This window comes from Microtus ochrogaster, chromosome 10 (assembly GCF_000317375.1).
Source record: "Microtus ochrogaster isolate Prairie Vole_2 chromosome 10, MicOch1.0, whole genome shotgun sequence".
Lineage (NCBI taxonomy): Eukaryota > Metazoa > Chordata > Mammalia > Rodentia > Cricetidae > Microtus > Microtus ochrogaster.
The window spans coordinates 40,070,595-40,086,342 of record NC_022016.1 but is presented as its reverse complement, the minus strand read 5'-3'; the positions used below and the strand labels follow the sequence as shown (position 1 = coordinate 40,086,342).

At 38.8% G+C, this 15,748-nt stretch overlaps 1 protein-coding gene across 15 annotated transcripts in view; it reads left to right on the top strand.

Annotated features, from left to right (window-relative positions):
* Window positions 1–15,748, top strand: part of Cask (calcium/calmodulin dependent serine protein kinase) — a 320,516-nt gene that overhangs the window by 253,773 nt on the left and 50,995 nt on the right. For all 15 annotated transcript variants that reach the window (XM_005352875.3, XM_013348391.2, XM_005352872.3 and 12 more), the window contains 2 exons: window positions 10,299–10,376; window positions 12,779–12,859. In XM_005352875.3, coding sequence (XP_005352932.1) covers window positions 10,299–10,376; window positions 12,779–12,859 — 159 coding nt within the window. The remainder of the gene's footprint in view (window positions 1–10,298; window positions 10,377–12,778; window positions 12,860–15,748) is intronic.

Genomic DNA, 15,748 nt, shown 5'->3' with positions numbered 1-15,748 from the left:
CAAAACTTCTTTTGATATCTCTCAACCTTATACACTTTACACCTCTTTAGTGGGTTTCTTTTCTGTGTCTGGTAAACAAGGAAAACTATATAACTATCTAGTCTTCAACTCCCTCAGAAAACTAAGAAGGAAATATTATTAACTGAGTAAGCAGGAAGTACAAGCAAATGACTTCCAAAAAAATATTTGAGTCTTGTTCAAGGTACAATACCTTGAACAAGAGTAGAAATGTGTACACAGTATGTTCTAACAAAATTAATCTCAAATTTGTATCAATATACAGAATTTGTATACAAAATACAAAAGTCTAATCAATGTAAAACACTTAAAACTAGTAGTTGCTTTTTAAAAGTAGATTCAATAATCTACCTTTTTATCTTATCATATCTATATCCTCCTTTTTCTTTTAAGAGTAGATTCAACAATCTACCCTTCTATCTATCATATCTACAATTAATTGACAGAGGAATAGTCTTTAAATGGAGATACCACTATTGGACTCCATAAGCAAAAATATAAAAATGGACTCTTACACCATAAACAAAAAATTATCTCAAAATAGAGCCATTGTAAAAGTTTAAAACTATGATGGGGACACCCACTGAAACAGTCCACTGAGCTAATGGGAGCTCACCAACTCCAGGCAGACTGGGAAGGAACAAGCATAGAAGCAACCTAGTTTCTTGGAATGTGGGTGACAGTTGTATGACTGGGACAGACTGAGGGGCCACTGGCAGTGGGACCAGGATTTATCCCTACTGCTTGTACTGGCTTTTGGGGATCCTGTTCTCTTTGGATGGGTACATTGCTCAGCCTGGATATAGTAGGGAAGGTGAAGGGAATGGGAGGAGGAGAGGGAGTGGAAACTAGGATTGATATATAAAATGAAAAAAGATAGTTTTCTTTTTTAAAAAAAGAAAAAAGAAAAAAATTGTTTTGTTTTGTGGTGTTAGAGAGCATGTTGGGATTACATGCATGCCAGGCAAGTACTTTGCCACTAAGACCCTAGTAGCATGGCCCCTATAACCTTTAAAAGAAAATATAGGGGCAATTCTTTATTGCCTTGGGATGAACAGAGAGATTTCTCCAAAAACTGAATTGAGACAATAATTATGTAACTGTTGGTTAAGGTTCCCTGCAGTAAGAGAGCCAATAGGATGAATCCACACTACAAAGGGGCTTGCACAGCGTAGGCAGATAGCCAGCAGGGACTGTTTAGGCACTGGAAAGACTGAGTGCCCAGGAGCTGTTCATCCCATGAGCTTACACACCTCAGCAATTCAAATATGGTACTCAAGGACTGCAGGATTCCTAGATAGCTGCTGCTCTTCTGTCTATGTTGGAAGAAGAAGCTGGATTCCACTGTCAGCAAAAAATGGCCATAGCCCCATCAGCAACAAGATAAGATGTATTTACCAGCAAGGAACTAAGGCAAGCAGGCCTAAAGTAGCACTGTTTTCCTCCTAGACTCTTTTTTTCCCCTAGACTGTGGAGTGCTACCCCCTCTGAGACAGGGTCTTTCCTCTTGTTTGTTTGTATGTTTGTTTTTATTTTTAAACAGTGTCTTTCTACATAGCAGCCCTGGCTCTCCTGGAACTTGCTCTGTAGACCAGGCTGGCACTGAACTGACCAGAGATCCGCCTGCCTCTGCCTCAGATTAAAGGTGTGTGCTACCACTGCCTGGCTAGAGTTTTTCTTCACTTGCCTGCCCAGAAGTGTGGTTCTAACTTAACCCCAAATTCAATCAAGTTGCCAATCAAGATGAAACACCACAGCTATAAATTAACCAGTAGTCACCACTTAAAATAGGCAAACTATGTGTTTCAACAAAGGCCTTATAAGTGAGCACTCAGGAGATGGAGGCAGAAGGATCAGACACCTCACTTGTCCAGTATTTGTTTTTCTATGACTAGCCTATTTTATTTAGCATCATGGTCCTTAAAGTTCTTCCATGTTGTAGAGCATGTATCAAAACTTCCTCCCTTTGACGGATGAATAGTAGTCTGTTGTATGTGTATATGTTGCATTTTGTTTGCACACTTATCCACTATCCATGTTATATTGTAAATGTATAATAGGAAAAACCAGCTTCTCAAAATGCTAATTACAAAGATTTGTATTTTGATTCCTTCTTCACATAATTGCTCTTTATGGATCCTAAGTTAGTTCCTATAGTCTCTATTATTTTTTAAATGAATGCACTATCTTCTCTGAATGTGCTATGAATACAAGGTTTTGTCTGGTTTGTTTGAATGGATTGCATAAACCAGGGTTTGAAATTGACTTTACAGTACTAAAGTAGTACAATACTAAATCCCAGTGTCAGTATCCCCCACCCATTTACTGACTTTCAAGAACTCTTCAGCTAGCCCAAAGGTACTGATCTTTCAGTTATCTTCACTGCCCATAGCAAACTTCAGTCCTGGCTTTACTTTAGACTGTCGTATTACCAGGCAGCTGATCTGCTTCTTAGAACTTCAAGTACGGATATATTCCCCACTAAAACGAGACTCAAGCTAGTATTTCACTGTTCTACTATTTAGCTAACGCTTTCCTGGCACATCTAACTCTAACACAGCCACTATGTACACTTACAGTCTGTTTCCAGCTCTAGCTATTCAGTATGAACTGAGCCCTCCCCAAGGACAAGCTAATTCCAGACTAAGACTCTCACTACTTTACTCCCATCACTAGATTCTGAGGGTTTAGCATACTTTTGAGATGAAACACAAGTTTAATTTAAGATTTCTAAAAGGCACTGAGACTACTTGTTTTCTGAATATTTAGAGGGAAAGTTAACTCAGAGTTAATTGTAACAATACTGTTCAAAGACAATGGAAGCACATCTTTCTAATGCATGCAGTGCATGGTCTCCCTGCAGTGGAGAATCATCTGCATGACTAATATTTGAAGGCTTTCTTCAACTATTCAAAATAAACTGGGGACTGGAGAGTTGGTACAGTAGTTGTAAGTACTTGCTGTTCTTCCAGAGGACCAGAGTTTAGTCCACAGCAACCCATGGCAAACAGCTCACAACCATCTGGAATGCCAGCTCCATGGGATTTAACACCCTCTTCTGGACTCTATGGGCACCTGAACATATATGGAATGCACTCAGAGGCACACACAGAGGGAGTATTTTTTAATTAAAGAGATTTGAAAATTCCATAGTATGTAAGTGTTTAGGGGAAGGTGGTGCTGATAGGATAGACAAATATTTAGTCCATAAAAGCCAGGCAGTGGCATACACCTTTAATCCCAGAACTTGGGAGGCAGAAGCAGGTGGATCTCTGAGTTCAAAGCCAGCCTGACCACCACGCAAAGGCAGGCTCCAAGCTACAGAGAAACTCTATCTCAAAAAAAAAAACAAAAGAGAGGGAGAAAGAGGGGGAGGGAAGGAGGGAGGGAGGTAGGAAGAAGGAAGACACACCCTGGTGGTATTGATTTTTTAAAATCATGGAATCACCATGATACATAATCATTCTTAAATGTTTAAGATATTTTTCTTGGAGTTTATAGATTTATAGCTCCTTAAATTTTTTGAAAATTTCGTTTCAGCTTTTGCAGTTTTGTTCAGACCTGTATGGACTATCTTGTCATTATCTCATGTTAACGATGCTAAGGATGTGTGACCCCATCATGCTGCCTTGGCACTATCTCATGTTTAATGGTGACAGTGATCTTGGAAAGGCTCTTTCATTTTTGGTTTTGTTTATATTTAAGAGATGGAGTTTTCCAGACCTCCTCCCTTCAAGCCTGCTAGGTAGGTGTTTATGTTGAAGATCTTAAGTTGGTATGTTAGCCTGAGCAGGAAAACAAGAGTTTAGATCTCAGAACTATTTCTTCAATTTACAACCTAAAAAATCATCTTCAAAGTGATAACTGCTTGCCAGTTCCCTGTCTTTTAGTAATAAATCACTACCTTTGCTAACATTTTTCTGTATTTCAAATGTATTGTACGTGAGAAAAACCCTTTTGCCTCTCACTTCTCAGTTCACTAAGGTGTGATATTGGAACTTGGTTCCTGTTCACCCAGCTTCTTCACAGATGATTCACAGAAACTATGAAGGAAGTTCCTAATAAGATAGTCTGTTTCTTATCTCACCACTGCCGTTTCTTGCAACTTTCCTCAGACTCTTATTATCTGTCTTACTAGGATTGCAAGCATTTCATTATTTTGTGTCTATGTATGAACTTGAATTCTTTTTCAACAGGAAGTTGCTTCACTGTCTTTAAAGTAAGCAGTTGCTAATGAACTTCACTCTTCTCTGCAGCTCTCCAAGCCCATTCATTGTTTGGTCCACGCTCAGTCTTGTAAAAGTTATAATCATGATGGGCGTTGGCGGTGCACACCTTTAATCCCAGCACTCAAGAGGCAGAGGCAGGCGGACCTCTGTGAATTTGAGGTCAGCCTGATCTACAGAGATAGTTTCAGGATAGCCAAGGATACATAGAGAAACCCTGCCTTGAAAAAAACCAAAAAAAAAAGTTATAATCTTGTCTTAAGTGGTTTATATCATTGTTCTTTGATATTGTTTTCTCTTGGGGGGGGGGCAAATGGCTTGTACAACCCAGGGAGAATTATTTCATAGCATCTTTTCACTAATTCTAATTTAAATATTCAATGATAAATAAAACAATTTGCAATCACTTCTATTTGAGGACTACAAAATCAAAAGTAAGATGTAATAGAGTATGACATTTAAAAAAAGAAGCTTCATTTAATGCTTTGTAAGTAAATTAAAAGTGACATATTAATTGATTTCATCTTTCTATTGCAAAGTACATGCTCAGGAGATAGGAACTGAACATTACCACTGAGTTTACTCTGCTTTGTTTGAAACATCTACAGCATAGAGCACAGCTTGCTTACTCTATGCCTACTCTCCTTGAGACAGAGGTGAAGTGTGTCCATGTAGCTGTGTGTGGTCATATCTGACCCAGTGCCAAAGACTGGCAAGGAACAGAACTGTCTGGAAGTGACACAGTGTGAGACAGCCAGTTTCCCTTGCAGCTGTTCACATTTCCTTGTTTTTGCCTTAATGCTATGTGTGTGGTTTGAAGATATATAGCTGAACTTGGGTAGGTAACTTCTTTAGAAAAAGAATGCAAACAGTCATAGAGTTCTACATCCTTGTTTTCCATCTAGAAATAATTTATTAACATCTTCTCATCCTCTAGGCCACCCGCTTCAGCCTGCCAGTCTTAGAAACATGCTTTATTATCTTTAGACTTAAGAAATGCACATCACAAAAAGAAATATATTTTGATGTTGCCAGACCACCTTGAATTTAAACTTCTAGAGCAGAGGTCACAAGTTCTCACTCTCAAGCCAAATCCAGCCAAGTCTTGGTTTGATAAATATTTTATTGAAACATAGCCATGTCTGTTCATTGTTAGCAGCTGTCTTTACACAACACAATGACTTTAATAGAGTGCCCGAGGCCAGAGAGCCCCTAAAGCCTAAAACATTTCTTTCAGCCAGGATAAGATTAAGATCTTAACATGACAAAGCTTGCAATTGATTGGCTAATAACTTCCAAACCATAGTTACTTTATTTTTGTCATGGTCTATGAATAGTATTTTCTGCATTTTTACTAAGGCATCTCCCTAGCATGGGTTGTTATTGCTAAATTCCAATATAATCCAAAGATAGCTGGTGTGAGACAAAAGGCCACATAATCATTCTCCACTGCTCTGGTTATGTAACCCTAAGTGCAGCATTTAACCTCAGTAGACATTAGTTTTCACTTCTGCATTGGTCAGCTTTTAGTTGCTATGACAAAATACTTGAAATAATCACCTTCAAAGGAAGAAAAAGTATTTTGGCTCACCGTTTTAGAGGTTTTAGTTAGTTCTCCTTATTGCTTATGGGCCTGTGGGAAGGCAATAAATAGATCATCGCAGAAGAGGCTGCCCACTTCGTGACATACAAGAAAGAAAGAGAAGGGAATGGAACACTAATAACTGCTTCTAAGGTACAGCCCCAGGGACCTAACTTCCACCTATTAGACCCCACTTCTTAAAGGTTCTACCACTTCCCACTAATGCCACAAGCTGGCAAACAAGACTTCTTGTCTTATTTGACATTTATCCAAACTATGGCATTCTCTTCGAAATGAAGAAATAGAACTGTATCAGTACCTAAGATCTTCTATCTTAAAAAATCTTGTTAAATAAGGCAGACTTGAAAGATTCAAAAAAGAATTAAATATGACCAAAATGTATTGAATATGGGAAATTTTTTTAGTGTGCAAGCAGGATCAAATAGAAATTGTATCTGGTTCCTAAAGAAACCAACTGAAATAGGTATTTCTGCTGTGTTCATTTTTGTGGTACTCTACAGTTTTTTACAAATATGTATTCATAACTTCTATGTACAAGTTCAAATTTTTAATTTTTGAGGAAACAATTATGAAACATATGCTGTGTCCTCTTATCTTTTGTTGGAGAACTCAAGGGTCAAGGAGAAGAAAAAGAAGCCCTTACACAGCATGTTCTATAATCATGAACATCAGACAGCCACTTCCTTTTTGGTTGTTGATGCCCTTGATATGGCAGGCATCCCAGTGTTGGTGATGTCCTGAGTTGCAAATGTGCAGCTTTAGCATTGTTGGCACAGCCTGAGCTAGCCTCAGAAGCACACTCTCGTCTCCTGCCCTGTGGTATTACCCCTAACCCCTATTTCTGGGTCTTCTTGCTCTGTGCAGGCAATATTCTTGGACAGCACTTGATCAGAATGACTTTGGGCAGGTTACCTTCTCAGGTGTTTATTTGACTCATAGAAAGTACACATTCTTACCTTAATATGTACTGGGAGTTACCCCAGGTCAGCATAAAAGAAGCCGACACTAGTCACCTTTTACTGAAGACCTAAAATATCATGTGTTGAGCCTCCCCAAGGAGTCTCTGAACAAAGCTGCCCATCCTAGTGTGTCAGTGTGGGCCAGTAAATTGCTGCAACTTGGCAAGCTCTAGCCAAAGACTAATGCTATGAGTTCTCCTGTTTGCCACTTCCAGTTCCTGTGCAAGCTTGTCTGGAGGGTCCCTATACCCTTCACTTTACATCATGGAAGAACAGGTCTCAAGGAGGAGGAGAAGGGAAAATCAAATGTGTTCTCTCCTCAAGCTTGTGACTCCTGCACGTCATGCTTCTGCCTCTGCAGGCAGAATAAGGCCTAGGCCGACTGTGGAAGGAGCTCTGACTGCTGTGCAACAAGCCCTCCACCAGCACTGGCAGCTTCCTAGGAGGCTTGGTGCCGCAGACTTCTGTTGCCTTTAGTTCGGCAACAGAAACTAGAGCGCGCGCGCGCGCGTGTGTGTGTGTGTGTGTGTGTGTGTGTGTGTGTGTGTGTGTGTGTGTGTGTGTACGAGTATAACAGAATGCCATTAGGAGTCATTTTATTGCTACTTTTTTTAGAAGAGCGTTATTTGTTCTCTAGGTCCCTGAACTATCTAGTCTCAGGTTCTCAGTCACCCAAGCAGTGTCAGGGATGGGTTCCATCTCGTGGAGGGGGCAATTAGAATGACTACTATTACTCAAAAGTTAGTACTAGCTGGGCAGTGGTGACGCACACCTTTAATCCCAGCACTTGGGAGGCAGAGGCAGGAGGATCTCTGTGAGTTCTAGGCTAGCCTGGTCTACAGAGCAAGTTCCAGGACAGGCTCCAAAGCTACACAGAGAAACCCTGTCTCAGGAAAAAAAAACAAACTAACTAAAAACCCACAGAGCATATGAAAGCATCTCTAGTAGGTCTAGAGTGAGGTTCAAGAATGTCTTCTAGGGACCAGCTAAAAGTCTTCAAGACACTATACTAACATGTAGATTTTTGATGTTAGCAGAGTCAAAGCCTTGAGTGCTGTGCCTTAGCACCATTTTTTTTTCCTAACAGAAAATTCACTGACATAAGAACTAAGGGACTCTACTTGGCTTAGTGAGACCAGGTTAAAAATCAAGTCTCCAGGTTCAGAAATTGGGAAGGGTGGATGTTTGCTGCTCTGTGAGTAAAAGTTGGTATGCATTTATTAATTGTGTAAATAGAAAGCAATTCTAATCATATTTGAAAGTGTTGGAAGTTGTGTCAGCAATAGTCTTTGATTGCGAAAACATTAAAGCTGTTTTAGGTAAAGAATTTGCAGCATGAACAGTGTAAAGTGACAGGGCAATCAACCTGCAAGGCCTTGAATTAAATTTATTCTTTTAAATGGCCTTGAGGTTTTACTGTTGTTATTATTATTATTACTCATTTAAGTTCTTTAAACTTTAGTTATTAATACTTTGCCATCAAGGATAGCCAAGTATCTTTTTTAAGATTACACTTCTGTTTGTGTGTGTGCTTGCACGTGTGTGGTGTACATGCACTTCTATTTGTGTGTGTGTGTATGTGCGTGCATGCATGCACGCGTGTGGTGTACATGCACTTCTATTTGTGTGTGTGTGTGCGTGCGTGCACACGTGTGGTGTACATGCACTTCTATTTGTGTGTGTGTGTGTGCGTGCGTGCATGCGTGCACGCGTGTGGTGTACATGCCAGCATTCCTGCCGCAGTACAGGTGTGAGAGTCAGTCTCTCCTTCCACCATGCAGGCTCTAGGAATCAAACTCATATCACAGGCTTGATGCTTAACACCTTTGCCACCTAAGCCATTTTGCTGACCCACTAAATGTCTGTGTTGTTGTTGTGCTTGTTGTTTTGGTTTTTGAAACAGTCTCTCATGTAGCTCTAACTGTCCTGGAACTCAATATGTAGATAGACCTGGCTGGTCTAAAACTCAAAGAGATATCTGCCTCTGCCTCATTAGTGCTGAGATCAAAGGCATATACCACCAATCTCAGAACCACTACATGTATTTTTTAATTATATTCTATTTGGGGAGTTATGAGAATGTGCTCATGTGGGTTTCAGAGGACATCCTGAGAGATATGAGTCCTGGGAATCGAGTTCGTGTTGACATACTTGGCATTTAAGAAGACAGAAACCATCCACGTATATTCTCCAAGGATTTGACCAAAGAACATGCCCTAAAATGTTTTAAGTAGAGTAGCATTTTACTTTTCTGCTTAAACTGTTTATTCAGTCTTCAATTCAGCAGTACTTTCTTAATTAATGGCATCACAAAATGGCCCCTCCTCTATTCACTTTCTCTTGGTCATTTTTTAATACCTTATTAGGAATTTTTAATGTATGGTATGACCTAAATATTTACAAGTTATAAATAAATAAAAGATTTTTTTCTGGCCGGGCGGTGGTGGCGCACGCCTTTAATCCCAGCACTCGGGAGGCAGAGTCAAGTGGATCTCTGTGAGTTCAAGGCCAGCCTGGTCTACAAGAGCTAGTTCCAGGACAGGCTCCAAAGCTACAGAGAAACCCTGTCTCGAAAAACCAAAAAAAAAAAAAAGAAAAAAAAAGATTTTTTTTTTTCTGGCATCTAACTATAATATGAAGAATGTTTACAGTCAGTATTTCACCTCTAGACTAACATTGATATGCAGAGAAAAGTTGGGGGAGGGACAAACCAATCCCCAAATGTCAGGCTGTTTTAGAGAAGTTAGGAAATAGAAGCCAACAGACTAGCCAAGGTCACTTTAACTTTTTACTTTTCAGACCACACTGTTCACTGTGGGCCATTCTGTTTGGGATAAAACTAGCATATTAATTGTACTTCTAAACTGCAGAATATTTTCTCTGACAAATTAAATTAATGTTCTTTAGCAAGTTGGTGCTTGATTCTTTCACGTTTGTGCGAGGAAGTGTAAATTTATTTAGAACTGTTTCAGTCCTGTCACACTCTGAATTTGCGAAGTCAAAAGAGACCAAGTTTCTGTCCCTGACTCCCTGCTGAAGGCTCCAGCACTGATTCTGATATTGACCATCCCTAGTAAGACAAGAAAAACCTCTATGAGAACATTTCTTCCTAGAAGGAGTTGGTTTGCCCTTTCCCAAGATCTAGGTTTCTGTGAAAATTCTTTTAGACTCTTCTTGGCCAGAAACTGTTCTTCCATTTTTCTCCATAATTACATTAGTGAATGTTGCTTCTGTCTGGAAGGAAATCTTGGGATTGCTGCTGTATTGACAAATGTTAATTGCTCTCTTTAAAAGTATTGACTTTAAAAAGATAAGCATGAAACTCATATTCTGACAAGTTCCCTTGAATGATGAACAATTGCAAAGAAGACCCAGTAACATCATCTCCCTGACTTTTTAAGAGGAAAACATTGTTGAAATAATAAGCAGAAAGCTGTAAACTGTAGCAAAACGTGATGGATATTGATTGGATTTTCTTCTTTGCTTTTTTAGCTGTATGACAAAATTAACACAAAGTCTTCACCACAAATCAGGAATCCTCCAAGCGATGCAGTACAGAGAGCCAAAGAGGTAAGTGACATCTTTTTCTCAAAGTATTTTAGTATTGTCACGTTTGCTGCCTTTAATGAAGAGGCGCACTCATTAGGATTGCAGTTTGACTCATACTCAGATTCTGATTGTTAAATTTATCATTGAACATCCATGTAGGGAAGAAAAAAGGCTCAGCAACTGTAGTTCCCAATTTCTCCTGGTTTTGCTGTGTAAATGACATCTTTTTTGATGTGATTTTACTGCACCTGGTAGGAATAGACATGCTTTAAAAATGTGAGTTGCTTCTTTAATGTGGTACTATGTGGAGGTTAATTGACTTTTATATAACAACTAAATATACCAAATTCAAAGAAGTCATTTTTATGCATCATCAACCCATAAACGTATTTGCCACAAATTTTTTCATATTTGTTTATTATAGAAGCATGACTTTGCAGAAAGCTTGGAAAACAAAATTCACCCAGAATCCCACCACCCTAAAACAGTTGCTTCTATTTTTGTATCTTTTTCATTTACATATAGACTTAGATCAAAATATGTTGGTTTGGATCTAATATGTAACAAGCATTTTATGCCTCTATTTGATCTTTATGAATATGATACAACGACTGTGTAATTTTTTTCTTATTACTAGAATGATGTAGAAATTAACCCATTAGGAAATACTTTCTTTTAACTGTCTGATCTTTTAAAGTTTTTATGCAAATAAACGCTTCCTTTTAAAAATATTTCTTACAAGGTGTGATTACTAAATGAAAGCGTTTTGAAGACATAATCCCTTTTCAGCAGATTTTGTTCTGGGTTTTGTTTTGTTGAGATAGGATCTCCCCATATAGTCCAGTGTTGGGATGACAGGTGTGTACCAGCACAGCCAGCTTCCTAGCAGATGTGAAACATGACCTTTGGTGTGTGTGTGTGTGTGTGTGTGTGTGTGTGTGTGTGTGTGTGTGTGTTTACATAGTCACTGAGAAATTAGACCACGGTGACTGCCAGGCCTATTTGCTTGATGAGAATAGGGTAAGAGAAATCTGTCTTAATTGGCCCAGCAAGCGTTCTTTCATTCTTTGAAAGGAATTAACACTATCAGTCAGGAATCATGAGTCACTGAGCAATTTTATCAATACCTAAATAGATAGAAGCTGAGACACTCTAGGGACAATCCTTTGTCCTAATTATACAGTTGAAGAATTTCCCCTAGCTTAGGAGATCACACCTCTGTAATTAAAATCATAAACCGTGAAAGTGGCAAGGGAAAGAGAGTTTGTGCTTTCCCCTTGTTCCTGGAAGAGAAGGAGAATACACCAAAGAGAACTACTTTAATTTTAGTAAGCAATAGGAATTAGCTGCATAACCAGCAATCATTAGCAGGGCATTTGAATACGAAACAGCAGTAAGGGTGTGAGTGGTAGGGTGCTGAAATCTGAGACTCAGGCCATGTGACCCCCTTCCTGAAGTTCTGGCATGTTGAGTGAGGCAGGAGAGTCATGCTGGTTGAAGGACTATGTGCCCCTTACACCCAATAGTGTTGAGGCAATCCTAGATTGGATCCATGCTTAGAATTCAATTGAGTGCAATTTAGAGGCCAGCCATCTGCAAATAGAGCAGTAACAGGTACCTGCTCAGAAAACCGAGGCACTGCTGTAGGCTGCTAGACCTGGATTAAGGTGAACTGGTGAGCTCCCTTCCTGGGTGAAAGGGAGAGCCTTTTTAGAGCAGTTGATTTGCAATCAGCATTTTCACCAATGCAAACAAAATGCTATTGCCTGATTGGTGAGAAAAGTTTGAGTGCAGAACAAAAGCTGCTGAAGGTGCTTGAGTTGTTAAATTTGGTCTCAGGTTTGCTGGAATTTCGTCAAAGGGACCAGTGGCAGGAGCATTGTTTTCTCCATGTTGGAAGATAAGCATGGAGAACAGCATTACTCCCACTAGGCTGCAAGGAAAATTACTTAAGTGTATTCATAATTAATTATTCTACTTAATTAGCATTCTTTTGTACATTGTTTTCATTGAACCTCTGGTCATCTTTTTAAGGAACTAGCAGCACTATTCAATTTTAAAGGCTGTTACTAACTTTCAGTACAAATTGATTTGGAGGGCAAATTTGAATTTTCTCACTAAGCTACATAAGTTTCCTAAACCTGTAATAAGTACATGTTATAAATTTCCCATTTTGTGTTTTACTTTTTGTTACCATTGGGTCACAGCTGAGTATTGAAGGCAAACTATTGTTGCTTTTGTTTCATTTTAATACTATCAATATCTTTCTCCTATTTTAATAACTTTTGAACTCAACAAATGTTTTCAAAGAAATTGTCTTTGCCACTACAAAAACCCACTCATGGTCTTTAATTTAAAGGAGTTCCATGCTTTGTAAATTTCATATCATTTTGCACTAGTATGTTTCTTACTTGTTTTTTTAGGTATTGGAAGAAATTTCATGTTACCCTGAGAATAATGACGCAAAGGAACTAAAGCGTATTTTAACACAACCTCATTTCATGGTAAGTAACACATCACTAGACCCAAACCATACTTTCACAAGAAGTTTTTAAAACCTTCATAAAATATTGCTAGTGTCATCAAGTGTATTTTATCCTTATACAATCATGTCACCTACTATTGAGATAAATTCTGAGGAATGTTACTAGGCAATTTTGTCATTGTAAGCATATCATAGAGTGTTCTTACAAGAGCTTAGGTGATATAGGCTACTAGTGTACACCAGGCTACACGCTGTATAGACATGTATATGCCATAGTTCTGGGAGGCTCTTAGAATCATAGTGAGCAAAGCAACATGAAATTTAACAAGCACAAGAAAAATGATGAAATCAAGAGACACATTAAACACAAACATGTGTGGCTAGTACCAGGACAGCACAGTGTGCATTTTTACAGTAAATGTGTTGTTTCTTCGTTTTAGGTTTTGGTCTTGATTTATGTAGCCCATACTAGCCTCAAATTGAGGATCCTCTTGCCTTGGCCTCCCAAATGCTTAGATTATAAGCAATGGGCTACCATGATTAAACATTTTTTCTAAGTAGAAGGAACACACTGTAAAATAATGATAGTAAATAACTAAGCCAGTAACATCATGCCTCTCTAGTATAACCTACTAAATAATTAAGCCAGTAACATCATGGCTCTCTAGTCTGATGTTCCATGGATAACTATATATTATGCTTTTGTCTGACTGACTATGCAACAGATTTGTTTACAGCAGCAACATGTAAGTAGGCATTGTGCCATGAAGTCACTAGGCCCTAGGAAATTTTTGGCTTCAATATAATCTTGTGTATGTAGTGTACCATTGACTGAAATATCATTTTGTAGTTTGTGACTATAGTATCAGACTTAATTATAATCCCAGGTAATAACCAATATTTTGATTTTGTTGTTTTTCCACCCTGTGGTTCCAGAAATTAAACTCAGGGTATCTTTGTTTTAGACAGCACAGAACTCCTGCACATTTTTCATTAGTTTCTACAAAAACATGGGAATAGCACTTGCATCTAGCCAGTTATTAGAAATGTGGAATAGCTAAGAAGGTTTTTTTGTAGAGAAGAGGTTCATAGCTATCTACTACAGTTCAAAATCTGCAACAAAAAAATCTGCAATTCAAGAGTAGAATTGCAGGGGCTTGCAAGAAGGTTCTGTGGTTGAGAGTGCTTGCTGCTCTTCTGAAGGACTCAAGTTCAGTTTTCAGCACCTACGTCAGGAAACTCATAACTGCCGCCATAACTCCAGCTCCAGGGGATCTGACATCTTCTGACCTGCAAGGTCATCTACACAAAGGTGTATACATACAAGCACAGCAAAAATAATGCATATCTTTTTTTCTAAAAAAAAACACAATTACAGATCGTAATTCGTGTTGAAAATAACCTCGTTCTTACTGCAGCTGTTTATTTTAAATGCTTATTTTAAAGTCTTGAGAGCTTGTTTGGAGGTTCTAGCAGGGCACCAGTCCTCTATTCAGGGAAGGTCATCATCTTCGACCAAGCGCACACCTTCGGGAGAGACACACATGGAGCAGTGAGGAAGGGGACACCCGCCTAGGCAGCCAGATCAGCTGAATCAACCCTGGCAATCAGTGGGGTGACAGATGTCGCAGTCAGATCGCCCTCACATCCTAAATGCTTATTTTAAAATAATAGTATAATATATTATAATATATAATAGTTATAATAATATAACATGTATCATGCCCATACCTGTGAGTTTTTAAATACATGCTATTTCATTTTATGTGTAATGTTTCTAAAACTTTGTCCTTCAAAGTAACTATCTTGAAAGAAGCAATTTCATATGTCCCCTACCTAATTTTTCTTTCTTTCTTTCTTTCTCTTTTCTTTTCTCTCTCTTTCTCTCTCTCTCTCTCTCTCTCTTTCTCTCTCTCTCTCTCTCTCTCTCTCTCTCTCTCGTTTTGTAGTTTGTTTGTTTTTTTTTTGTTTTTGGCCCTACCTAATTTTTCTGAGCTTTAATGGCAAAAATCAAACACATCTCTGAGAGTGTTTAACTCCATTCTATTTGATTGTAGTGAATTAGAAATACAGTTCTATGTTTGGGCGAGCTTACTTTTACAGCTGAGATGTGTCATTATTGAACTCAGTTTGAATACCACCTTTGCTATCGAAGACATTCCTAAATTACTCTAAATCCATGCTAACCGTCTCTGTTTTCCACTCTCTACTCCTGTGTGTGCATTCTAATACAGCTGACCTGCTGAAGCAGGCCCTTTCCTGCAGAATGAGCCTGGACAGTTCTCCTACATCTGTCCTAGGCTCAGCTTAGCTTTGTGAGCGTGATCTCATTTAACCATTGTTGTCCTCGATATACCAAAGCAGGAAAATAAAAAGGGTTGGTGCCCTATTAGTATCCTCACATTTCAATAATCACAACAGGAGTGAATTGCCCTGGATATTTATTATCTTGTTTCTCGATATTGCATATGTGGGGACCAGATTACAATTCATTCCTCTCCAGACATCATGTCTTCTATGGGATAAGTATGATTTAAGCTCTAAATTCAGGCAGGACTGAGGCTAAATTCCTTCCTTCTGCTGTGAACTGGCTCTGTGAGCTCAAGCTCAACCTTAGTTGGAGTAAGAACTACATTGATATGTTTACTGTACTTAGGCTGTTTTCTGCCTGACATGTGCTTAATACCTCATCAGTGTTAGCTAGAATTAACAGTTACCCACAGTGTCTGTCATCTGCCCGTGGACAGAGCTGACATTGTAAGCTCAGGAAAACACTGAGCACAATAGTAACTGGCCCATTTGCAAGTAGGTTCACCTCACCACTCACTGCTCTTTTTTTTTTAATTTATTTATTTATTAAGGATTTCTGCCTCCTCCCCGCCACCGCCTCCCATTTCCCTCCCCCTCC